The sequence below is a fragment of the Elephas maximus genome, chromosome 17, assembly GCF_024166365.1.
Source record: "Elephas maximus indicus isolate mEleMax1 chromosome 17, mEleMax1 primary haplotype, whole genome shotgun sequence".
NCBI classification, from domain to species: Eukaryota; Metazoa; Chordata; class Mammalia; order Proboscidea; family Elephantidae; genus Elephas; species Elephas maximus.
The window spans coordinates 16844009-16871204 of NC_064835.1; the positions used below are offsets into that span (position 1 = coordinate 16844009).

General features: G+C 44.9%; 1 protein-coding gene across 4 annotated transcripts; it reads right to left on the minus strand.

Annotated features, from left to right (window-relative positions):
- Window positions 1-854: 854 nt before the first annotated feature.
- Window positions 855-26727, minus strand: SCN3B (sodium voltage-gated channel beta subunit 3). Of its 4 annotated transcripts, none has more exons than XM_049857570.1 (7): window positions 26427-26727; window positions 25823-25902; window positions 18400-18563; window positions 14817-15042; window positions 10528-10666; window positions 5377-5462; window positions 855-4822 (listed from the first exon to the last, which is right to left on the minus strand). In XM_049857570.1, exons 2-6 carry the CDS (start codon window positions 25875-25877, stop codon window positions 5399-5401), a joined length of 648 nt encoding a protein of 215 aa, XP_049713527.1. In that variant the 5' UTR covers window positions 25878-25902; window positions 26427-26727; the 3' UTR covers window positions 855-4822; window positions 5377-5398. The 4 variants fall into 4 exon arrangements, with proteins under 4 accessions (XP_049713527.1, XP_049713525.1, XP_049713526.1 ...); XM_049857568.1 differs by having other exon boundaries at window positions 26351-26727; XM_049857569.1 differs by having other exon boundaries at window positions 855-1626; window positions 25823-26727.
- Between the last annotated feature and the right edge of the window lie 469 nt (window positions 26728-27196).

A 27196-nucleotide genomic window follows, 5' to 3' on the forward strand; every position in this document is an offset into this window, starting at 1 on the left:
GATGCCTTTAAATTACGTTGGCAAGAATGTTGAATATGGACTACCAAAAGAAGGAACAAATCTGTCTTGGAAGTACAGACAGAATGCACCTTAGAGGTGAGGATGGCAAGACTTTGTCTCACATACTTTCAATATGTTATCAGGAGGGACCAGTCCCTGGTGAAGGACATCATGCTTGGTAAAGTGAAGGTCATCAAAAGAGTGGAAGAGCCTCAACAAAGATGGATTGACGCAGTGACTACAATGATGGGTTCACATAGCAATATTGTGAGGGTGGCACAGGACCGAGCAGTGTTTTGTTCTGTTGTACATAGCGTTACTGTGAGTTGTAACCGACTCAGTGGCACCTGACAACAACAATTACAGGAGACTGTGGTGGAATATGAATCCAGGTGACAATTTCTTGTTGAACTTTTCCCTTTTGGGGCCTTTGGAGACAGCTTTGCCTTATTGCTATTCGATACCTAAACTGGTGGTGCTGGATCCAGTTTGGCTCCTCCCTTCATTAAGTTTTCCTAGCAATTAGTTCCTTGCCACCTGATGAGGAAACTTGTTTGTTGTCAGGCAGGTGAACAGAAGTGCCACCTGTTGGACCCTTGTATTCTTTTCACTGGGGGAGGGGAAAGTGTGTATCACACTTTTAGCATATGCTTAATAATAGACTATTAATTATAGTTTTCATTCTGTGGGTATATCACCTACTGTGGGTTCAGGAATTGATGCAGGCAAGAGTGGCAGGTGGGAGTGAGTCTGAGACTTAAAAAGCTATGGAGAAGCCATTTGTAATAAGTGGGAGCACATAGTAGTATCAGCAGCAGGTGCATATAAATAGTCCAAAACCAGAGCCAACAGTTTTTAGAGACACTTTATTGGATAAACACGGAATTTACTTAAAATCACTACACACAGGCATTGGGTTGTCAGGGGCTTGGGTGGTTAGGAACAAGTTCAGAAAAAAATTGGCTGTGGAAAATCAAGAAAAGCAACGTGAAGATGATAATGTGGAAAGAGTTCCATCCATTGCAAGACTGTAGGAGTTTGTTGATTGTGGTTGATGGTGTTTCACAAACATACACGCTTGTCCTTCAGTGCATCCCTCCCCCTCGCGCACACTGTCCCTCAGATGCAGCTCTTGCCAAGCAGTGATGTGGCACAAAAGGATAGAGCATTACTAGCTCTCAGGTTTAGCTGGCCTGTGATAGAGGTTGAGTCTGATCTGTAATTCAGACTTGTTTGGAAGTACATACCTACTGGGTACTGCTCTAAACTCAAGGAACAGTGAGAGAGCAGGCTGAACTAAACATGAGATGTCTCCCATGTTAGCGTTTGAGAGATTGGGAAAGGTTTGCATGATGACATTTTTCAGATCTAAAAACACAGGGCACAGTGAGGGTCTAGACTGCTGCTGGAAACCGAGTGGGTGCTGGGAAATGTTTGCAGAATGAATGGATGATTGGAGTAATGAACACACCACCTACTATCTAGGTACATTTGCAGCAACTAGATGAGTTCATTGAGGTGGAGATTTTTCATTTACAAGAGGAGGAGAGAGGAAGGCTTTTTTGTTTTTTTTCATTTCCATGTTAAGTCGATATATTCTGAAATGTGTCCAGCTCTTGCTTCTTCCTGCAAAGATAGGTCAGGTGGGTTTACAAATTCTACTTTCCATTTCAATCCAGTAGTTTTGGGATTTTCAGGGGGAGGGGAGAATGCTACTGTCTCTTCTAGTTGCCATTGTGTACACATTTCTCAGCATCTTCATGCTTTGAGAAATTCCTTTCCCACTTACTGTTCTCGTTACACATCTAAGGAAAATCCAGAAATTCAGAGAAGAAATTATCTGAATGTGTGGGTGTCTTGGGAGGGAGAAAGTAAAGGATAACAGTTTCAAGCCGACTGTGAACCCAAAGGTTAGAGTAGGGACGGGCACTGCTAAAGCGTTTCCACATGAAGCTGGGGCTGTGATGCGAGACTTGGCTAACAGTAAAGGTCAGGAGGGCAAGGTGCCTGTAAGGTCAACTGAGTTCAGCAATTCATAGCTGTCAAGCACTAGGAAAGGGAAGATCAGACCCAGCGTAGCTTGGCCTTTAAGTGAATTGTGTCACTGAGGATCAGTCATGGGGAATACCCAGCACCAAGACAACAGATGGGGTTTCTAAAGTGATAATAGCCCTTGAGAACTCTTCTGAGCCCTTAAGTAAGCCACCGCATGCCACATAGGACTTTCAGAGCAATGCACATTTAGTCTGAGTCCTTTGTAGGAATATGGGGAGAAATAGATGGTGGGTGAGGATTTGAAGTAGGCTGGTGATCACAGTACATTGTAGATATATAGTCATGGTCAAGTCTCCCAGGAAAGAGAAATAATTATGCATAAGCCAACTAGGAAGGGAGAACTAAAATGAGGTTGACTCTCAAAGCACATTTCTAGCATCTACCAAGAAGCCAAGTGGTGGAGGAGCAGTAGAGTGGAATTAGGGGTGAGAGAAGATGGTGAACAACCCAGTATAAGCAAGATAGGCAAAGATTAAGTGAGAGTTAACAAATAAAGCAGAGAGGAAAGAACTGGGCTAGGAGTCAGAAGACCTGGATTCCAACTCTCCACGTACCAGCTATGTGACCTTATGATTTCGTAAATGTACTTAACTTCAGGGAGCCTCAATTTCTTTATTTGCGACATGGGTATTAATAATATTCACCTCAAAGAGCTAATATGGAGAGGACATAAGATAATTGAAGTGAACATGCCTTGTAAGCCATAAAGCCCTAATGAAAGAATGAGGCGAGTTGCAAAGTTATAGGAAGGAAAAGAATAGAGAAGATAAATTGTAAAGAATAAAGAAATGCTAGGTACTATTCAGCTTTGTTACAGATCACTCAGGACACATCAGATGAGTTGGGCTTGTATAAAAAGAATACAGGCAATCACATATCATTTGATTACAAGCAGATGCATGGTCTACTGGAGCCAAGAAGAAAGTGGAATGGCAGTAGGTAGCTTGCTACTACTGCAAGCTCTGCCATCAACCAGCCATGTGACCGGGAAAAACCTCACACTAATTCAGGCTTCTGGATTCTGGAGCCCTGGTGGCACAGTGGTTAAGAGCTATGGCTGCTAACCATAGCAGCAGTTAGAACCTACCAGCTGCTCCTTGGAAACCCTGTGGGGCAGTTCTACTCTGTCCTGTAGGTTTGCTGTGAGATGGAATCAACTCCATGGCAACTCCAGGCCTCTTTCTCCATAAAATCAGAAAAATTATCTACATGTTGCCCCCTGTTTTAGAGGGATTGTGTGGTAAACTACCTATGCAGAGAACCTTGAGTTTATTGAAAGAATATTTTCTTCAGTAAAATTGGACTCTTGAATATGTTTTCAAGGACTTGTTTCAAATGCTTCCTCAGGGATGGAAGAGAAGGAAAAAAATGGACTTGTTAAGTAAGGCGCAAGGCCAGTGGAATATGGTCTTTCCCATTAATGACACAGACCCAGATCCAAGGGACACCTGTCTCACTGAATTTCAGTGAGAAGTCACTTCCACCTTCTCATATCCCATAAAGCATTCTTCCCCTCTCTCATCACTAGATACTGAAGGACATCACAGTTTGACCAGTCACTCCATCAGTTAAAACATAGAAAGTAAATTTTTTTCCTAACGTTCCTCTGCTCTACCAAAATATAGGAAAAATGTGGACATTACAAGTTCAAGGTGAAATATCTGGAAGCCACCTAACCATCCTTCCCCTCTGACTTCACTCATTTGCTCATCAAGTCTCAGACTAGAACATATTTTCCTTAGCTTATGTATCATTCTCAGATGAAATCTGGAGAATATTCCAGATTCACAGATCTTTACACAAAGGAACGTCTACTTCATATCCTTCTCTGTAGCTTTTTGGCCAGTTCCCTGACCCTGACAGAGTTAGCCTCAGCTGGGCAATCCACCCTAGTCAGCTTGTGAAAGGGCATGGCCATAGCCAAGCTCAATTTCAAAGTTTTGCAAAAACAAAACTATCTCATCTGCTTCAGTTCATCCTCTGAAGTCACTCATTCACTTGAGTCCTGTCTGTGTCTCAGTTGCTTCCTGTAAAATGAGGAATAATACTGATCCACAGAAAGTTTGAAGGAAGAAATTAGGAAGTTCGGTCACGGTACCCACAGGAAAAGCCTCTCAGCTATCTCACAGTAGTGTGCTTCTGGGAAGAACACACATATATTATCCCAATAGGATCAGGAGAGTGTTGTAAACTTTAAGAGCTCCTTAAATTTAAATAGATCATGCTTAAATATCTTTCTAGAACTGCAGAACCTAGAGGGGCATGCTTTGCTTTCATGCCCTAGTCAAATGGGCCAAGAACTTGGAAAAAAAAAGACTTCAAGGAATTCCAGTTCCGTGATTTTTGCCTTGATCTAAACTAAGCACTCCTGCTACCTTTGATGAAACTTCCATTCTCTTGCAGCAATGAGAATAAGCCAGTCCGAGCCAGGTAAGAACAGAGAGAGGTACTTCCTCCAACACTTGTGCAAAGTCATTTGGAACACAGAGGAGAATCCAGTTGTCATGAGAGCTGCTTTCTTGAAAGCTAGGACAGAGTGAGATAGAGCCCATGTGGAAATGTTGGCTCCTCAGCTCTTCTGGCAAAGTCTTATGGTATGCAGAGGTCTGACAGAAATGGGAAGTCAGAGATGAAAGTTCAGTGGATGGATGGATGAATGGATAGAAGGATGGATACATGAAGGGAAGTGATGTGGCCCCTAGGGCACCCTCCCGACGCTGTTGACATCACTGAATGTGGGATATCCAGTCCCTCAGTGTTCAGGCACCTACAAAGATAAAACAACTCACTAAGAATTACCAGCCCAGTGCAGCCCAGCCCAGCCCAATCCAAAGATTCTCTGATCAAATCCATGATACTGAGAAAGGAGAGGGTGGGTACTTAACTATGTCTTTGACATCATGGCCAAGGAGTTCAAGTTGCCCCAACACCCAGCCAAAGCAGTCCTCCTTCTGAAGGACTTGATATCACACAGAGCTTTATGACTTGGGGATCAACTTAAAGAAGTATCCTGAGGGTGGGGGGAGCCCTGGAGGTGCAATGGTTTAGAACTTGGCTGTTAACCAAAAGGTCAGCAGTTTGAATCCACCAGCTGCTCCTTAGAAATCCTATGGGGCAGTTCTACTTTGTTTTGTTTTTCAGGGTCTCTATGAGTCAGAATCTACTTGACGGCAACGGGTTTTGAGGGTGTGAGGGCCCTGGGTAAGGTAAAAATTGATCTAAGGGTCCAAACTTAAAGCCACTTGAGTTGTGGGTGACAGAGCCACTCTGTACATCCTTCCACCCTTATCCACCTCTCCCTTCCAAGTCCTTCTACTTTACCTCAAGCCACATCCTGTCTCTTCTATTCCTCCACTGGTACTGCAGAGTTCTCTTTGTTCTCTGATGGGATGGCAAGGTAGTCAGACCTGTAGGAGGATGTATCAGGGAAAAGGAACAGTGCTTTAGTACCCAGAAATGGGGATACAGAAAAGAGCAGGAGCCCAGAACAGAGGTGTCCACAGAACAGCTTGCATTTCCTTCTGGCTCTGCTTCCCAAGGGAAAACCAGAATGGCCCTTTCAGCAGATTAGAACAATGGGGTTCTTTTCATATTTGTATATGAACACTCCCACCAGCAGTGTATGAGTCTTCTCATTTATCTACATTGTCCTCAGGACTTAGTATTGTTAAAATTCCGGACTAAACTGATGACTGTAAATTATATGTTACAGTTGCTTTCAGTTTCATTTCCCTGATTATTGGTTAAGCATCTCTTCATATGTTTACAGGCGATTTGGGTTTCTGTTTCTGTAATGTGACTGTTCCTTTGCTTTTCCAGGTTTTCTTTTAAGATATTTGTCTTTTTCTCATTTTTTATTTTTATTTTATGATTGTATGTCTCGAGAATATCCTCTACTCGTCTGCTGTTTGTTGGTAAACTTTGCTTATGGAGTCTTGTGATGAACAAATGAGTTTACATGTAATGTAATAAAAGTGATCATTTTTTTTCCCTTTTTGATTTGTGCCTCTAGTATTTTAAGAAATCCTCTCTATTCCAAGGTAATAAAGATACTATCTTAAATTCCCTTAAAAGAATTTTGAAGTTTTGCATTTCACTTTGTCTTTAAATCACTCACTATTTTTTGTTTATTGTGAGAGATGGTGAATCTAATTTCATTTTTTTTTTCATTTACTCTTCTTCCTTCAGTGATTGGAAAGCCACATCTGCCACATATTATATTTTTATATATAAATGAATCTATTTTAGAGCTTTCTGTTTTGTGCCATGGTTCCGTTTTTTATGCCTATGTCAAGATCAGGAGCCCTGGTGGAGCAGTGGTTAAGTGGTCAGCTGCTAACTGAGAAATCTTGGGTTTGAACCCACCAGTCGCTCCGTGGGAGAAAGATGTGGCAGTCTTCTTCAGTAAAAGATTTACAGCCTTGGAAACCTTCCAGGGCAGTTCTGCTCTGTCCTGTAGGGTCACTATGAATGGGAATCAACTCAACGGCAATGGGTTTGGTTTGGTTTTTAAGTCAGTATCACTAAGTCTACTTTGATAGCTGTGTAAGAAATCTTCAAACCCTACTCTGGGTGGTGCAAACAGTTAATGTGTACAGCTGCTAACTGAAAGGCTGGAGGTTCAAATCTACCCAGAGGTGCCTCAGAAGAAAATCCTGCCGATCTGCTTCTGGAAAACCAGCCACTGAAAACCCTATGGAGCACAGCTCTACTCTGACACATGTGGGATCGCCACAAGTTGGCGTCAACCTGAAAACAACTGTTTTGTCTTTTTTTTTTTTTGCCAGCCACCTCCTCTAAACTTACTGTTCTTTCTCTGAAATGGTTTAGGCCAGGTGTAGGGGGACTACAGCCACAGACTAAGCTCTGACCTATTTTTTTTATGACCCATGAGCTAAGAAGTCTTTTTACATGTTGAAAGGGCTGTAAACAAACAAAAACAAAGGGTGCTACAGGGACCCTCTGTGTTCTGCAAAGCCTAAAATAGTTACTATCTTGCCATTCCTGTTGTAGACTATTCTTGGCCTTTGGCCTTCCATGTAACTTTCAAGATCAGTTTATTGAGTTCTTTGAAAAATCCAGTGGGGTTTCACTGAGTTTGCTGATTAATTTGAGAGAGAATTGCCATCTGTATAATAAATAACCCGTTGCTGTCAAGTTGATTCCCACTCATAGTGACCCTACAGAACAGAGTAGAACTCTGCCTTAGGGTATCCAAGGAATGGCTGGTGGATTCGAATCGCCAACCTTTCAGTTTGCAACCCAGCTCTTAACCACTGTGCCACCAGGGCCCCATCTTTGTAATAGCTGAGGTTTTATTCTCCATTTATTTAAGCCTTTTCTTACGCGTTTCAGTAAAGTTTTGTAATTTTCTCTTTAAAAGTCTTGCACATTTTTCTCAGATTTATTCCCAGGTAATTAAGAGTATTTGTTGCTATTGTAATTAATTTTTTTTTTATGTTTTAAATACTTAAATGTTTTTCTAAATGTTTGCTTCTGGAATAGAGATGATTTTTGTATTGATTTGTGTCAACAACCTTGCTGAATGTTTTTGCTAGTAATAGTTTGTCTAGGTATTCTCTTGGATTTCTTACGTTGATACTCATGTTGTTGTTGTTGTTGTTAGGTGCCATCGGGTCAGTTCCGACTGATAGTGACCCTATGCACAACAGAACGAAATACTGCCCGGTCCTCAGCCATCCTTACAGTCGTTGTTATGCTTGAGCTCATTGTTGCAGCCACTGTGTCAGTCCACCTCGCTGAGGGTCTTCCTCTTTTCCACTGACCCTGTACTCTGCCAAGCATCATGTCCTTCTCCAGAGACTGATCCCTCCTGACACATGTCCAAAATATGTAAGACGCAGTCTCGCCATCCTTGCTTCTAAGGAGCGTTCTGGCCGCACTTCTTCCAAGACAGATTTGTTTGTTCTTTTGGCAGTCGTGGTATATTCAATATTCTTCGCCAGCACCACAATTCAAAGGCGTCAGTTCTTCTTCGGTCTTCCTTATTCATCGTCCAGCTTTCACGTGTATATGATGCGATTGAAAATACCATGGCTTGGGTTAGGGGCACTTTAGTTTTCAAGGTGACATCTTTGCTCTTCAACACTTTAAGGAGGTGGTATAGCTTCCAGCATCACAGCAACACGCAAGTCCCTACCGTATGACACGTAGGGGAGTTTTAGTAGATACTCATGCTGGGTGTAAATAATAATAATTCACTTTCTTCCTTTCCAATTCTTCCACTTATCTCTCTGTATTCTCTTAGTACACTTCCTGGAAGCAAGGAGAGGTGGCATCCCTGTCAAGTTTCTAACATTACAAGCAATTCTTCCAAAGTTTCAACAATAAAGATGATGTTTGTTGTAGGTTATCTTAATAGCTGCTGTTTATCAGCTTAAGGAGAGTTGGTGTTTAGGTGTGTATCTATTTGTATTTATCCTGCTCAAGAAATGTGCTTCCTGAATCTGAAGAGTCACGTCTTTCCTCAGCCACTACATCTCTGAATATTGTTTCTCTTCCATTCTCTCAGGAGTCCCTGGGTGGCGTGAATGATTAAGAGCTCAACTACTAACTGAAAGGTTGGTGGTTTGAATCCACCCAGAGGCACCTTGGAAGAAAGGGCTGGCAGTCTGCTTCTAACTTGATGGCAACTGGTTTGGTTTTTGTTCATTCTCTTGGTTCTGTTCTAATGGACCTTCTCATTTTTTCCTTCATGTTTCTTTGTTCCATTCCATCTTTTTCTATCTCTGGGCTTCATTCCATTTAACTTCCTCACACTTCTGTTACATGTATCAGATCTTCTGTTGAACCAACCCATTGAGTTAACTTTATTGACTGCATTTTTCGTTTTCAGATTTTTGTTTTTTTCTTGTCCAAATCTGTCTTTTCTTTTTTCTTAGGAACTTGCTCTAGTCTTTTGCTTTTGATTCCTTCTTTTATTGCTTCCACAACTTTAAACATATTTATTCTTTATACTCTATCAGATTCCTGTTGTGTCTAATTTAACACTCCCATTTGTTACATCTCTTGCTCATGTTGGGCTGTTTTCTGCCATGTCTTTTGGTTTGGGGTTGGGTTGTGCAATCTGTTTGATCAGTGCTTTATCCGGGGGAATCCTGTTAAGCCTCAATTGAGGGCAGTCCCTTCAAAATGATTTTCCATTTGCTTCTACAAGGTTGTCATGGTTATCACTGGCAGGGAATTAATCTTTCAGTGAATTTCTCAGCTTGGGAGTTTCTGTATCATATGGGTGGTATAAATTTAAATCCTGACATTGTGAGAGCAAACTTGTGATTACTAACTGTCAAGAATCTTTTATTTTTCTACTTGGAGTCAGGCCAAAATGGATAAGCTTCCTTGGCTTCTGTTGGGCCTGTGGGCTGATTGTCTTCTGGTCTACTCTTTGACTAAATTATAGCCCTCTGAGGATCCTGGCTCTGCTGGGGGCCCCAGGTTCAACTCTGTTCCTTGTATAGTCCCAATGTGGGTATTTCCTGTCCAAGTGTGGGCACTTCCTGTCCAAGTGTGGGCACTAAAGCCCAAGCACCTAGGTCACCAAGAATGACGAGTTTCCCCAGCACAGCCCTACTACAACTCTCATATCTGGTCATTTTTAATTTTTTACTTCCCTGGGATCATAGCTATCATGCAAAATTATATTTTATTTATTTTGTCAAACATTCTCGGTAGTAAAAGCCTAGGGATTTTAGGTTGTCTCCTCAGCTATGCTGCCAGCACTATAAATCTTTGGGGGGTTCTTTTCTACCTTTCCTCTCCCCAGATAACAGGCCCAGCATGGTCTCCTAAACCCTCAGATCCCATCCTTTCTCATATGTGCTCATTCCTGTTGGCCACTCATGATGGCAAAGATGGCTAAGCTGCAGGCTGGACATGAGAGGATGAGAGCTCCTCTAGGTATTTAATCACTGCTCGGTTGTGGAGGAAGAACATGTTGCTTAGAGTTCCTTAGTTAATAAAGGGCAGTGTCCAAGTAGCTGGCGATTGAGCTCCATGGAGTAGAGCAAACAGCTGAGTGTGATAGAAAGAGCATGGTCATTAGAAACGGAGAGGCCTGGGTTCAAATTCTTGCATCTCTTCTCACTATGTGTGTGGCCTTGAGCAAGCCATTTAACCACACAGCCTGTTTTGACATCTATAAAATGGTTAGAATAATGCATAATTTCCTAAGGTTGTGGTGGCAGCTAATGGACTTTAGCTTAGTACTTGAGAATACAGGCCAAGAGTCACCATACTTGAATTCTAACCTTGTTTTGCCTCTTTTAATGTCCATGGCAAACTCACCCAGACTGTTTTCTCATCTCTAAAATGGGTATAATAATGTGCTTATCTCATAGGTTGTTGTGAAGAAGGAGGTGGAGGATGCATGTAAATTGCTTAGCACGTCTCCTGTGAGAATAAGCACTCTGAAGGTGTTAGCTGTCATTATTACTTTGCCATGGTTGAACTTACGCATTTTCTTGGGCTGCCTCTTCAGCCTTTGAGACCTTCCTGTAGCAGTATACCATCTCGATGAGCAGCCACAAGGTGAGGAAGACCAGCAGGATGTACATCATGATTTCTGAGACCACAGAGGTAAAGTCCTCTCCAGCTGCAGGGGGGGAGAATGAGCCTCAGAATGTGCATGTCCAACAAACCCAGAGCTGTCACTGGTGTCAGCAGGTATGTAAGGTCTGTTTGTAGGTATGGCTTCAATAAGGACTGACTCTAAAGGAAACCTATGTGTTAGCTGTCTCTCTGACTTTCATCAGATGCTCTGGAGGCAGGGATGAGGGAGAATAATAGGTGAATGAAGACACAGTAGAGCAGTGGAAGGAACTCTGGAATTATACATGTTTGGGTTCCAATTTGGCTACTTACTGGTGTGTGAATAGTCATTTCTCTTATTTGAGACTCAGTTTCTTAATCTGTAAAGTGAGAATAATCATTGCCACCAGTCAGGGTTGTTGTGGATATTATATTACCTAATGAATATTGTCTGATATAGTACTGGAAGATGGTGCAGGACTAGGCAATGTCTTGATCTGTTATACATAAGGTCGCCATGAGTCGGAGCTAACTTGACGGCAACTAACAACTACAATGTATTTAAGAATATCTTGTGAGATGTAAAAGACTACATAGATATAAGGGGCATGCCTCAGTTCAACCATGTATATCCTCTGAATCTATGAAGCATGATGGAGGGTATCCCTAGGGAGAGGACATTGGAAAACAAGCACAGGGCCAATGCCGTCTGCTGACCCAGTGACTTGGGCATGTTGTCTATGAGGCTAAATTACAAACAGAGACCTTTCCAGTTCGTCTTTCATCTAAGTCACAGAACAAGGACCACGTTTATCCCAAACCCAAACAGAAATCAGTATTGTGGGGATCCAAACTGCCTTAGAGTTCTACTTCCACGTCCCTACTTAAAACCTTTCAGTGGTCCATACCGTCCTCAGGATAAAACCCAAACTCTATTAATATGACATACAAGGCCCTTCACAATGCAGCCCTTCTCACCTCATATCCATTCACTTGGCCACCAAAACGTTTCTTCGCATACACACTGTTTTCTTTTGGAATCTATGGGTGTTTCTTCTTCTTAGTCCTTCCTAGATTGAATCTCACACCCCACTGTTCCCTCTGCCCCAGCCTCCTGTGGTGCTTTTCAATTTGGATCATTTTTCTAGACTCTAATCTTTTCTGCTATGAGACATTCCTCAGCTTCTCATGCTGAGTTATCCACATCCTTCCATCCATTATAACACTTCTCAAGTTATATTGGAATGTGTTTACCTCTCTTCTCTGCTGACTTATATGTGCTTATTGAGAATGTATCTTACTTATTTCTGAATTATCAGCCTGTAGTCTACTCCTAGAATATTTGAAGTTCCAAATAAGTATTTGTGGTATTAATGAATATAAATAAATACCAGCCTTCTTTGTTTCGTGACCGACAAAACACAATACATTGCAAACATGCTGATATATACTCTTTCCTCATGGGTAGGAAGGTTGCAGCTATCCCTCTTCTCCCCACCTCCTGCCAGCAAATCAGGTTCATGATCCTTAATTATCCATAGGCGCTAAGGCCTTGCTCGTTAAAAGCCCAGCATAGCCAACCATGACCTTCAGCTCAGAAAAACTGTCCAAGGGCTCCAAGAGCACACAGGTTTCCCGATGAATCAGAGGTGCAGCTTAACGCACAGGAGAAACACCACACACCTCAATTGTCTTCTCATGGGCTTGCTACTTCCCGATACACCATTTGTGATGTGTTAGTGTGGCTTAAAGCACGCAATAGCTCTGAAGTAGCAACACAGGAAGCTGCTTTCAGTGTTTTTCACCACCTCGAGGTGAAGAGGCCTTAGATTTCTGTCTCAGAGCCAGGGGAGGAAAGCCCAAGCCAGGATAGGTCCAAGTTTAAAGAGGAGATGCCCTGGGACCACAAGATGGAGAGATGGAGTGGACCACAGTGGAGTGGGATAGCTCTGAGCAAGTGAATAATGAGTATCTCTGGTGGGGAGGGCTGCCAAAGGGGTCACAGAGGCAAAAAGAAAAAAAAAAAAAGTGGCAGACGTGGGGATGGTGATAGAAGGACACAGTGCAGTGGAAATGGAACCATCCTCACAGGCAAAAGATGTGGATTCCAGTCCTTCTTCTGGTGCTAACGTGCTTCATGACCTTCAAGCAAGCTCCTCGCCCTTCTAGAACTCTCTTCTCCCAGCCACCAAATGAGGAGTGCTAGTGCTGCACCCCCCAATCACCTGGGGAGTCCTTTCAACTTACACATGCAGACCTCACCCCAAACCTAGGAACTCACACCACAAGAGTGGTGCGAAAGCATCTACACATGGGAAAGCCCCGTGAGAGAGTCCGATTTCCACTCTTTGTTCAGAACCTCTGGTTGAATGATATCCACACTTCCTTCCAGCTCTAACATCCCCAGAGCCTCTGTGTCTCCAATAACAAATTTCTTTTCCTTCTATTCTTACCCAGGGTTTATTCTGGTGCCTGGCAGGCGGACTGGCTCAGCTTTGCCACACTTTCCACTGGCTACTGGCTAGGGTCTCCGGAGGCAAAAGCCTGAGAGAGCAGGAGGTGGAGACAGAGAGGCACCTTCCTACCTTCAAACAGTCACCAACCAACAGTTCCTGACAGTAGCCAGTCGAGGACGCCAGGCCCCCTGCCCCCTCTCCCCAGCCCCATCCCCCCCCCAAATCCAAAAACCCGTTGCCCTTGTGTTGATTCCAGCTGATAGAGACCTTATAGGACAGAGTAGAACTGCCCCATGGTGTTTCCAAGGAGCAGCTGGTGGATTTGAACTGCCAACCTTTTGGTTAGCAGCTGAGCTCTTAACCACTACACCACAAGGGCTCCCTCCAGGGAAGAGAGGTGTGTAAACAGGGAGGAGGATAATGGAACTTGTGAACAGAAAAGTGCTTCACAGAGCTTCCAGTAACCGCCCCCCCCCCCCCCCAGCTCCTTGTTTTACACAGAGGAGAAAGGCTCAGAGAGAGGAAGTGACTCATCTGGTCTAGATTTAGGTGGCCCGATAGTCCTTCTGCACTTTCAGAATCGACTTAGCTCCCATTTTAATTATGTTGTCTGACATATTACATTTCTTTTCCTGTTGTTCTCTCTCAAGTTTCCCTCATATTTTTTCTCACAGTAACTTGTGATAAAAAACTTGTGGACCGGAAGTCAGGATTCCTAGAGTCCTTTTTCTAGGAAAAGTGACCACCTTTAATCTTCTCTGGTATCCCACACTTTTTGCCTGCTCACCATCCTGCACCTTGGGGGCAGCAATAGTGCTAAGAAAGTGTTGGAAATAGGTGTCTGAGAAAAGCTAAATAAAATGGAATCATTATTTAGCCTGGATGAGAAAAAAGGGAGACGCATATCTCTTCAGACAAGTGAAGAAACAGAGCAGTTCTTGGAGCCCACTGACAGCAGAACAAGACCACCAAAGGAGTGAAGGAGCACCCTCCAATCCTACCCTTGGGATTCTCAGACTCAGGGTGCAGCAGAAACATTTGAGTTAGATTGCTAAAAGGATTTCCCACCCTAGCAAGCAGCTAGCAGTGGGAGGGAGTCTGAAGACTTTAAAGACTAGAGAGGTACCAACTTGTCCCGCTCTCCCCATTGAGAACAAGATTATACAAAGAGAGAAGGGGCTGCATGTGTGATTATGTTGGAGGAAGACAAAAGATTGCCAAACTTTGGTTTAGAGCAGTGGTTCTCCATCGTTGTCCCCAGCCCAACAGCATCAGCATTCCCTGGGAATTTTGTCAGACATACAAATGCTCAGGCTCCACCCCAGACCTATGAAATCAGAAAGTCAGGGTTTTAAAAAGCCCTGCAGGAGAACCACTGGTGCAGAGGTATGCACTGCTTACAGGCCGGAGACTAGATGATGTCTAGACAACCTTGTGAAAATTCTCTGCGCCCACTGAGTCAGGGATTCAACACAGGCTGGAGAAGAAGGGGTAGCTGAGTTGGTAGTTTTAGGCTTTGTGGAGGCTCTAAGGATGAGTCCAAGGGCCAGGGTCATCTCCAAGCCTTTCTGCTTTGTGGAAAGGAGCAGAAAGACAAGCTGGCCACTAAAGGAAAATGGGTTAATGGTGACATATTTAGATATCACCTCCCAAATACATGGGTTTTTTGGACTCTCCAAGTGTCTCACTCGTGTGGAAACCCACTGTCTTCCCTCCCCCAAGAACAGGCACCCTTGGGACCTGGTGTCCCAGCCTCACCCTCCTCAGTGACTCGAAGGGGGATAAGCCGTGTAGTCTTCACAAAGGGACGATGTGCCTCAAACTCAAATTCCCGAGACACATTGCAGGTGTAGAGGCCGGAGTCGTTCAGGGTGACATTGAGCACAGTGATGGACACGTCCTGCAGGTCCTTGCTCCCGTTCCACTGCAGGCGGCCCTGGAAGGGGCTCTCCACCTCCTGGTGGCCATTTCGATACTCATAGATCTGGAGGTAGAGAAGAAGACGGAGGGAGGGCCAGGAGGGAGGGTAGGGAAGGAAAGCAGAGATGGAGGCAGGGCAGAGTGAGGAACAGAATTGTGCACGGACAGGGAAGAGAAGGGGCAAGATCACAAGGAAACGCAGAATGGGGAGGGATGAGAAGGGATAGAGGAGGGCAGGGAAGAGAGAGAAGACAGAGAGACGGGCAGAGGCAGATAAGTATCAGGGCATGTGGACATAGCAAGGGATCAGGGCATGTGGACATAGCAAGGGAGAAGAAAGAGAAAAGTAGGCAGGAAGAAGCTTGGCAGAAAAAAGGAGGTGGAAAGAAGGAGAACAAAGGAAGGGGATGAAACACACAGCAGCCCAGGAGAATGAAATTAAGAGGAAGAAAGGATTGGAAAGACATAAATGAAAGAACAAGAGACAGAGTAAGATGTGTCAAGGGGACAGCCAGAAAGAGAACAAGGTGCAGAGACCAAGAGAGGTGGTTTCATTAGTAATGAAGACACTGAATGCCCTGGTCTCAGCACTTGGCTCTGCAAGCTGTTACACACTGAGGGGATGTGGGATTGTCTGGGCCAGGCCACAGGAAGGGGACCAGGATGCCAGAGTGTCACAGATGAGTAGAGAGCTGCCAGCTGACATGCACACATCAGGTCTTCTGCTTTGAAGTTAATTATAACTGGAATCTGGTCTCTTAAGTTCCTTTTCTCTGACACATCTTTTGTTCTCTGCAACTGTGGTTGTCACTAGCCATGTGGCAATTTAAATTTAAATCACTAAAAATGAAAAACAAATTTTAAATCTAGTTCCTCATTTGCACTAGCCACATTTCAGAGGCTCAGTAGCCACTTGTGGCTAGTGGCTACTGTACTGGACAGCACAGATAGAGGACATGTCCACCATTGCAAAAACGGCTATTAAAGAGCACTGCTTTGTAGTGCCACTGTGATTTTTTTTTTTTAAGTTTCTTTTCTTCCTTCTGAGCCACCTTCTCCTGCCTTTGGGCAGGCATGGAAGCAGTGTAGGTGGCTGGCATATCACTAGGGATGAGGCACACAGGGTCCTTCAGATCTGGCCAAGATGTGAACCTTAACCGAGGGTCTAGCCGCAGTCTGGCTTCATGGATGTGGAATTGAGCCCCTGAGCCAGGCTCTGTTAAGCCTCTACTGGTCCCCGTCCTGGTGCCTGATTGGAGTAAACCTACATCAGAATGGAATAGACAGCCTAGAGTTAGAAATGCACTTGGCTTTAGGAAAGCCAGAAAGAAGAGCAAGTGAAACTCTGTCTCACCATGCTGTTGGCTCCATTAAAAGTCTTTGCAGAAGGGGAACTTGCCTCCACCAAGGCAGGGTGGTGCAGTAAAAAGGGCCTTGAATCTGTTTTCAGATTACCTGGTTCAAATCTAAGCTCTTTTACTAGCTAGTTGACTTTGAACTTAACTTTGAGCCTCAGTTACATATATGTGTATATATACACATATATGCATATACATATACACATACATATACATATACGCACACACACATATATACATATGTATATATAAAAGAACCCTGGTGGTGCAGTGGTCAAGAGATCAGCTGCTAATCAAAAAGTCTTCTTAACCAAAAGGTCAGCAGTTCAAATCCACCAAGCAGCTCCTTGGAAACCCTATGGGGCAGTTCTACTTTGTCCTATATGGTCACTATGAGTTGGAATTGACAGCAATGGGTTTCTTTTCTTTTTTTTTTTTGGTATATACAATAAAAACTGTGAAAGCCAGAACCTGTGTAAGGTGGAAACCTATCAGAGAAGGAAAACTCAAATATTTTCCACTAAAGCAAGCAACAGAGAAGTGGTAAGACTTTGACCCCATCAAAGGCAGAAAACTTGCAAGACCCAGAAAAACAAGGCAGTCCCATCAAGGTCTGGCTCTCACAGGTTTCACTATATATATATATATATATATATATATGTACACATATATATACACACGCATATATATGTATATATATATTATGTATACATAATCTAGCAAACATTTGGAGCCCTGGTGGCACAGTGGTTAAGAGCTATAGCTGCTAATCAAAAGGTAAGCAGTTTGAATCCACCAGTTGCTTCTTGGAAACCCTGTGGGGCAGTTCTACTCTGTCCTATAGGATCTCTGTGAGTTGGAATCAATTCGATGGCAATGGGTTTGGTTTGGTTAGGTTAGCAAACACTTAGGGTGCTTATTGTACTGAAGCACTCTTCTAAATGTATTAAAAGTTATAGCTCATGAATTCTCATAACAACCGTATGAAGTAGCTATGGTTTATATTCCCAGTTTAGAGATGAGAAAACTGAGGCACAGAGAGGTTAGGTAACTTGTCCTAGGAAAAAGAGCTAATAAGTTGTGGAGTTAAGAATCAAACCCAGGCAATCAGCTCCAGAGTCAGTGAAAGTGTGAATTATGATCTTCTCCAAGATGGTTGTCAAAATACTGAACAATCATTTTGGCACTGGCACCAACCAATCAGAATGGATACTCGCGGTGGTGCTCGAGCAGAGTCTTGGAGGCTACCTGCTCACCAGGGGCTAATCCCTTAGTTTTGAGATCACGGGGAGGTCTAGGGGTTCCGAGAGGAGGGGGAAGGGTGCAAAGGACAGTGGGGGGGGGCCAACTGTGTGCCTTGGCACAGCAAGTATCCACCAACCACTATAAAGAACCATCTAAATAGTTTACCCACTGGTGTGGCTGTATGGGTGTACCAGTTGATTATCCCTGCCATCCTTAGTCCGCTAGGATTGTGAAATTAAATGGCATAGTCTATGTTTATTATCTCATTAATGATGCTTAATCTTATTTCAATTTCTCTATTAATTTAATCCATCTAATAGGATGGTCTGGAAGATTAAATGAAAATATAGGCAAACTGTCTAGTAGGGTACCTAGCACGAGACTGAAAAAAACCGTTGCCATCAACTCGATTCTGACTCATTGTGACTCTATAGGATACAGGAGAACTGCCCCATAGGGTTTCTAAGGAGCAGCTGGTAGATTCGAACTGCTGACCTTGTGGTTAGCAGCCGAGCTCTTAACCACTGCACCACCAGGGCTTCATCCTAGCACATAAAAAAAAATAGTAGCTTCTAAATACTGTTTATCTTGTTCTTTTCCATCCTCCTGCTTCTTACCAGGTATGCTTGCAGCTGGCCAAGTTCCTTTCCTCTCTCTTAGGCTGGGCTCAACTAAGGCTGTCAGCTACCTCTGAGGAGCTGTCAGTGCTTCCAAGAGAGAGCCAGTGGTTGTTAGATATCATCCCCTAGACTGTCATGAGCCAGGTCATGACTGCAGGGGTTAGCAAAAAAAAAGCCAGAGTCAGCAGTCACACATACAAGGAGATCTTTACCGCCCTCAGGCCTGTAGAACCATTCCACCACCGTGGTGGCCTCCACCTCCTCCCTCTTCATGCAGGAGATGCAGCGAAGCTTCATGGGGTTGCCCTGAACAGCCTCCGTCTCTGAGGGCACCTCCACACACACAGGGAAGCAGACACTGACTGGAGAGAAGCCAGATGACAAAGCAGCAGCAGGTGGGGAGGGGGAAGCAGGAGAGAGGCATTGGAGAGGGAGAAAAGGAGGGGGGAGGAGAGACAGAGAAGGAAGAAGAATGAGACAACTTTGAAAATAGCCACGTGCATGTATTTGCATCTTCACCTGTGCTCCCTGGGCATACACTGTGGACAGAGCCCTCTCAGAACAGGTACAGAGCGAGATGGAGGAAACGTGGGTGACCCACAGACATCTCAGGATGGCATCTCCCTAGAAGCAGCGTAGATACAGCACAGTGTATAATTGAACCCTGCCCTCAAAGACTTGGAGTCCAGATGAGAAAAAAGAACCTACATGCGTGCATCAGCCATCTATCCACCATTCATCCATTTATCCATCCCATCTTTTCATTCAACAGACATTCTCTGAAAATCTACTCTATACCAGGTCCTAGGTTAGACTAGGGATGCAAATATGGGCAAAAAACTCACCATGCCCTAAAGGCCTTTATAATCTAGCAGGGAACACACACACTCCTAACTATAATTAAACCAGACCATGCAAGTGACATGTTAGTGACGTGCTCTGTCCCCAGGAGAGCAGCCCTTACTGCTGCTGGGCTGGGGAGAGAGGAGGAGAAGGATGATGAAACATGAAGCTGACAGGTAGAACCCATTTGTGAAAACCTCTATACGTCCTTCACAATGTGACGAGTGTTTTAAAGCTAGGACAGATGTAATTGTATTTGTGTTTTTAAGACCATGTAGGTGGCTCTGCTCTGTGATGGAGCATGGAGTAGCAATGAGGCAGTCAATGAGCTCATCACTAGGCTGAGGCCATGCTTTATGCAGAGGAGTAGAGAGAAAGGAGGTTAAAAACCTGGGGAGAGGTCAGATTGTGAGACACCTTGCACGCTACATGGAGGTTTGGACTCACAGTTCATGCCCTCTAGAAATGAATGGCCCATTACCAAAGGCAAACATCGGACTGCAAATTCAGAATGAGACAAAAATGGGGCAAGGCTGCCAGCAAAGCAAGTCCAAGCGTGGGCTGCGTTAACAGATGTACAGTGTGCAGAACAAAGAAGGAACTGTGCTTCCTCACTGTTCAGAACAAATCTGGACCATTATGATCACTTCAGGGTATCACAGCTTACAAAAGGAAGTTGTTCAATGAGTACATGTGCACAGGAGAGCAAGACGGGGCAGGGCCTGATCTGCAGTCTGCAGGAGGACCACCTGTCTCTGCACATGGACCATCATTCCAACAGAGAGGGACCACATCTAGGGAGAAACTATCAGAAATATCCTCAGCATGTATTCAGTCTGAAGTCTTGATTGTAGACCTGGTAAAAAAGAAGGCGTGGCCTGCACAAACATTTGGGAATGGACAGAAGGGGTAGAGGATACGCAGAGAGAACTCTGTGTAGCACAGAGCCTTGGGGTACATTCGTACTGAAGGAAAGGTGGTAAAGATAAGCTAGTTGAGTGACCATGACTTGAAAGCAGAACAGGGAAACGTCGTAAGGAACGAACAGTCATGATTACAGAGGCAGGGTAAAGATGGTATTTGGCAACTGAAGGCCTGGGTTTGATCTATTATTTAACTTTTTGGAGACTCAGTTTATTCATCAAAGAAATGTTGAAAATTATACTTACTTTTTTTTTAATAGATTGGTCATGAGAATTCCTTGGAATAATTTATGTGAATGTGCTTTATACAAATATCACTTATTCATGTTATTTTGCCCTTCACTTATTTGTTCATTTAGATGACAAATATATTGAGTGCTTATTGTGTGCCAGGCACTCTTCTAGACACTGGAAATACAAGAGGGAACAAAGCAGAAACCATCCCTGCTCTCAGGGAGCCTACATTCCAGTTGGAGGAAGAAAGAAAATAAACAATATGAAATTGTAGTAAGTGCTATAGGAAAAACCAAAACTGACAATGAGGAGATAGAAGCGGAGCCCTGGCAGTGCAACAGTTAAGCGCTTGGCTGCTAACAGAAAGGCTGGCATTTTCAAAGTCACCAGCAGCTCTGTGGGAGAAAAGACCTAGCGATCTGTTCCCGTAAATATTACAGCCCAAGGAACCCTATGGGGCAGTTCTACTCTGTCATATATAGGGTCGCTATGAGTCCGATGGCACACAATGACAGAGGAGATAGAGCATGCATAGAGTCACTGGAGAAGTCCTCACTGAGAAGGTGACATCGAGCAGACACTGAAGGAAAGCAATGAGGGCTTGAGTTATGTGAATATCTGGGGGAAGGTGTGACAGAGAGAGGAAACAGCAATTCAAAGGTCTGAGGGGGGGAGTGTATTTTTTAAGGCTCAAGAGGCAGCAAGAACCCCAATGTGGATAGTACAGTGACCACGATGAGAATAGGAGATGAGGCGGGAGAGCTAGGCCAAGGCCAGATCATGGAGGTGGGCCTTGTAGGCCATGGTTACCCATTGCCATCGAGTCAATTCTGACCCATAGCGACCCTATAAGACAGAGTAGAACTGCCCCATAGAGTTTCCAAGGAGCACCTGGTGGATTCGAACTGCTGACCCTTTGGTTAGCAGCCAAACTCTTAACCACAAAGCCACCAGGGTTTCCAGGCCATGGTTAGGACTTTGGTTTTTGCTTTAAGTAAAATGGGGAGCACCGGAGGGTTCTGAGTGGAAGAAAGACCTGATCTGATTTTACACAAACTTTGTAAAATCCGATTGCTGTGTTGAGAATAGTCTAAAGAGGCAAGGTGGGACAAGGAAGGAAGAATGGAGAACAGCTAAGAGGCTGATATAGAGACCAGGCAGAGATGATTTTGTTTGGATGAAGGTGGTAGTGGAGGTGTTGGGATTTGAAAGAGAATAATGTACCGGATTTATGTCCTTGAGTAGGTGAGAGGACATGTTCTCTAGTGGATGGGTTGGCCTTTATTAGGAGCACAGTCAATTCACTTACAGTTAAAGGTGGTATATATGCAGTCTGGATGGTGAATATGGAACGGCAACAATATAGAATGGAAACCCTGGTGGCATAGTGGTTAAGTGCTATGGCTGCTAACCAAAGGGCTGGCAGTTCAAATCCGCCAGGTGCTCCTTGGGAACTCTATGGGGCAGTTCTACTCTGTCCCGTAGGGTCGGTATGAGTCGGAATTGACTCGACGGCACTGGGTTTGGTTTTTTTTTTTGTTTTTGGTCTCTCTTTCCTGAGTCCCTTTACCTATGTTATCTCACTTACTACCATATAATAAGCTGGCAACAAGGGAGGTACTATTATCCCACTTCGGATAAGGACATTGCGTCTTAAAAGGATTAAGTAACTTTCCCAAGGTCATACAGGTAGACATTTGAACCTAGGGCAGCCTGATTCTAAAAGCTGTGTCCCATCCACCACACTGTGTTAGAACACCTGGATTTGTTTCTGTCCTCTTTTGCATGTGCATCTCATAAGTATATTTCTAATTCTTATTTTTTTAATTTTTTAAAAATGAGGGCAGCATTATTCACTCTGTGCAATGGTGTTGTCATAAATATTTACAAACTGGCTCTCTGGGAGGGATAAAGGGTCCTGATTTGTAGTGTTTGCCAATCTCTGTGGTGTAAATATGCCCACTAAAGCCAATGTCAAGCTACCAACATGACTGAACACAGAATTGGGAAGAGCTGTGAACTTGTCTGTCTTGAGTGGGTGCAAATTGGCTGCAGCATCCATTGCCTTTGAGTCAATCCTGACTCACAATGACCTCATTTGTTACAGAGTAGAACTAAGCACCATAGGGTTTTCTCGGTGGTAATGTTTACAGACGCAGATCACCAGGTCTTTCTTCCCTGGCACCTCTACATAGGTTCAAACCACAAACCTTCCAATGAGCAGCCAAGCACAAGCCATTTGCACCACCCAGGTACCTTGGGCTCCAGCACGCCATTACTCAATTTCTGTGAAATTCTCTATGTATCCAAGAAGAGCTTGTACATATGGCAGTTGCTCAACCAACATTGCTGACTATAAAAATGATAAGCTCCTAGAATAATCTCGGCCAAGTCATTTGACCTTCAGTCTCCTGTTCAGTTTTCACAGTAATAATGGAAAACTATGAAGAACAAAGGAAGAATATGATGGCTATATCTAACTAAGGAATGCCAGTACCAGTTGCAGTCAAGTTGATAGCAAGTCATGGATACCTCACGTGTCTAGAGAAGAATTGTGGTCCATCGAGTTTTCAGTAGTTGATTTTTTTTTTTAAACTTGGGGAAGTAGACCACCAAGGCTTTCTTTCTAGGTTCCTTTGGGTAGACTCAAACCTCTAATCTTTCGATTGGCAGCCACACACATTAACCATTTGTACCACCCAGGAATTTCAACTAGGGAATAGCATCAATCTATTACGAGGTGGATAGTAACATATATTGAACCATCTCCTGTACTTTCCCTAAATCTTTCTCTGGTTTGGGCGTTGCCAAATTCCCCCTCCTGAGCCTGCTCTACAGTGCTTTTCTTTGCACCAAGATAATGAAAGCTTGGGTTAGAATGTAAGTATTTTCCAAAAGGGTATAATAAATAAATATGCTTTTAGATAATAACACCCTGAAATGACTCAGTCTCTTGGATTAGCCACTCAGCAGGGCCTTGAGGGAAGCTGAGGGTGCAGCTGGACGGGTAGACCTGGAGAGGAAGAACATAGAAGGCACTAGGAGCCTAAAGGATGGGTGAGGGCCTAGGAAAGACAGTCGGGTTTGGGGGGGCCCAGAGCCAAGAAGGGAGGACAATGCCACCTGGCAGGTTTACATAGCAGTTCCTGTGTCCATAAGACGTGCTAGAATGAGCGCTGGGAGACTGAAATCGTGAGACAGGAGTTCTCTAGCAAGTCCTTTACCCCCTGAGGTCATTTTCTCCTCTCTAAACTGCAAATAATACCGCGTCCTCTGACTATCTCATAGGGTTGTTACGGAGATCAAAAGATGTCACGGATGGAAAATTGCTTTGTAAACTGTAAAGTACCAGGCAAGTGTCAGGTTTTTTTTTTTTTTTTTTTAAGAAAATGTTTCATTAAAGGAAATAAGGGAACTTTTTTCAGTACATGCAAAAAATAAAAGAATAGAGAAGACTCTTTCCATTCATATTGGGCCTCATATGAGAAACCAACTTGGGAAGGGGGACTGCTACTAAAGCTAAACGCTTTCCAGTACTGGGATCACATGCAAATAAAATGAAATGGCATTTGTGAAGCAGGACTCTCTTACAGTTAACAACCAGCTTTTCCTGAACCATCCCTCCTTGCCTCTGCAGCTTTGGGGTTTGGTGAACAGATGTTCAGATTACAAAGCAGTTGAGATTAAGCAAGGATGTGTGTAATGTGCATGCTTCTTCCAAAGGTTTTTATTTTGCATGGCAGGGTAGGGGTGGGATTGGGCAATCTGCCAATTCTAGCAACATTCTGTAAAGATTTCCCATCATTCAGTGGTACAGCTGAAAGGGATGGTAAAGATCATCCGCTGCTCCAACGTCCTTGCTTTACAGATGAGGAAGCTGAGGCTCTGAGGTTGTTACATAGCCATCTAGTGGCAAAGCTCCAAGCCAGGCTTCTCAAGCCCCAAACAAAAGACCCTTCACAAGAATCCAGGCAGGGACCCTAAAAACTTAGATTAGGAAATATTGGGTTTTGGGGAGGATATTTCATGGCTTTAAAGAATATTACCCCAACTTCATCTCCCCTTGCTTGCTTTCCCTACGCTCTCTCCTACCCAGTCAGACTAACATCTCCTAAGCTTCATGTCCCTAGTCTCAGCCTCCCCTGAGAAAATCGCAGCCTTAAATCATCAAGGCAGGTGAGATCATTGGCAACCTATTATGTCTGCTGCATCTCTAAGCTTGGTCTGCTCTACTGGGGATGGATGGCGGTGAGTCTGCCCTTGGGGCTGACACTATTTTCCCTCCTTGTCTTCCTCAGCCCATCAGGCATTTTGTTCCACAGGAAACTTGGCTCTGTCTCTGGTCACATGCAAAATCCAGATAACGCTGGCAGCCAGAGCCAGTCCTGGAGGCTTGACAAAGTGATACTAAGGCAAAGACGCAATTCCCATCAGCACGTCTGCCACTGCACGGGCAGAATGAGGTCCATGCCAATCGAGAGCATAGTCCCACATGTCTCAGTGGGCACAATCATACTGAATTACCCTGGTTATTTATTTTAGCATGGAGAAAGGTAGCTAAGATCACGTAAAGCAATGTATCAACTGGAGGACACCTACATTTGACTGTGATGGTCTAATCAGAGACATCAAGGCAGAGATGCCCAGACCTAAACACACACAAATACACACACATGATTCTATTCTCACCAGTGTATTTAGATCCCTACACTAATCTGCTCAGGCACACACTAGCACACATTCAGACATTGAAAGGTACATTAACACACAGTAAAACATTCTATCACATATTCAGACATTATCAGGTAGGCTCATTAAGCCCCTTTTACATACATTCAGGCACGCCACCTCTAGGATAGCCCATCTCTGACACCATCCTTGCTTAGCCTTCTTGTTGCAAGTGAGGGACTCCCTTATTTGGAAGGAGAAGGTCACCTTAGTCTCTCACAATAGACAAACAAGAGTCTTCATCTTCAGACGTAAAACATCTAGCTTCGCAAACACCAAAGCACCTTAGCTCCACATGTTCATGGAAAAAAAAAAAAAAAGATCCAATTCCCAGTTTGCTGTTTATTGAATACACAGCAGTAAATAGCTGAGACCTGTTCTCCTCCCATTCGTTATTCAAATGAAGCAGGTGGACCTACAACTGAACCATTTTCACTCTCAAAATGCATGCATATAGCTTTTATTTATTTTTTAATGTAGGAAACTAATTCGAAGATCCGGCAAGATTTTCAGAAGTATTGGCTCCTCATTAAAAATAAGATGAAACTGCAATCAAGGAGATTTTTGTTTGTTTGTTTTATATAATGAAAGTGACTGCGTTTCCCTTTCAGCAGAGGAAAAAGAAATCCTTTGGAATGACCAGGAAACTAGAGGAGAGGTGGAAGACCCACCAAGGGAGGTTGGGGAATAAGGCTCCGGAGGGGAGGCGTCTTTCCCACCTCAGATTCCCAGCTTGCATGGAATCCCTTACGGATTTCTTCGTGTCTGCCAGAGATGCACATAGGGGAAGCCAACCGGGACTCCTTTTTGCCATCAATGCCATCAATATGTGTTATTATCGCTAGCATTATTACTGGTATCTGCATCTTGTACGGCAGGGTGCTGGTACTTACCCCAGTAGATGAGCACCAGGGAAGCCAGGGAAAACAATCTGTTGAAGGCAGGCATCTTTTTCAGCTAGTGGCTTCCGGGACTAAACAGAGAGATTCCCTCGGTCAAGGACTGCGCCCTCTTAGATACTTTCGAGGAAACCCTTCGGGACGAACTGCCCCCAGGGGGCGACGTTCTGACTGACAGAAGGGCCAAGAGCCCCGGGGAGGCTCTGTGGGCTGTTGGAGCCGGACAGGGAGTTTCAGCTTGAAGCTACCCTAGTCGACCGCCCCAACTGGATGGAGCGGCTCAGCAGCTCGGTGCTGGCTCCCCGAACCCGCGGCCCGGCTCCGGCTCAGCACCAAGGACAGTATCTTCCCCGCCCACCCGGAGCTTCAGATTCCAGTTAGCGCCCCTGCCTTCACCCGTTTGCGCCTAGGGAAGCTCGGCTGGGAAGCGAGGAGCTGCGCTAGGCGGCTCTGCTGTCGAAGGGGTCCATGTTTAGCCACCGCTCCTCCCCTACGAACAGCTACGCCCCGACCAATATTCACCGCCACCCCGGAGCTCCGGCTGCAACCGCCCCGGCCGGCTTCTCCAGTTGGGCGTGTCCCCCACACCCGAAGCCACCTGGGCCGTCCGTCTGAGCTGGAGGAGTCTTTCCACGTTGGTCAGTCCACACCCGTCCTCGGCTCCCCGGGGAGGCCCGGAGGGTCCGGGAAGGAGGCGGAGGCTACCGTCTGGCCGGCGATCTCAGAGGTGGGGGTGGGTGGGAAGGGCGAGCCCCTTCCCCGGAGCTCGCTTCTGGATCGCGCAGTGCCCCGATCCTCGGTGGCCGGTGGCCGGTGACCAGCTGCCGCTCTCCTGGCTCCCTAGCCGTGGGTGCCGGGTCAGCCGTGACATGCGCAGGCGGCTCCCCGCCCCCTTCCCCCGGGCGCCACCACGGACCCACCCCCTCGCGCACACACTCCCCACCCCCAAAACAGGCGTGCCCCTCGCGGGCGGAGTGTGGAGCAGAGTGGGGGCGGAGCCCTGGGAGGTGCAAACGCCTCCAGCCCCTGCAATCACTCTGTTCGCTGTCTCCAGGTCTTCATCCCACGCCTCTACACCTCTCCCAAGCACGGGTGCACCGTCTCCCACAGATTCACGCACTCCAGGCAACCCCACTCCTGCTCCCGCACTGACATGCTTGCCTCCAGCTCCAGGAAGGGGAGGGCCAAATCTCTTTCAGGCAATGATGTCATCTGCAATGTACATACTACATGGCTCCGGGCTTCTCTCCCCCGACCCCATCCCCTTCTTTTCTCCCTGTCTAGCCTTTTTCTGGCCTTGATTAATTGGTTTCGGGCACACCGAACGCAGCAAGAAAATCCCTGTTTAGGGGAAGTGAGGGTAAGAGT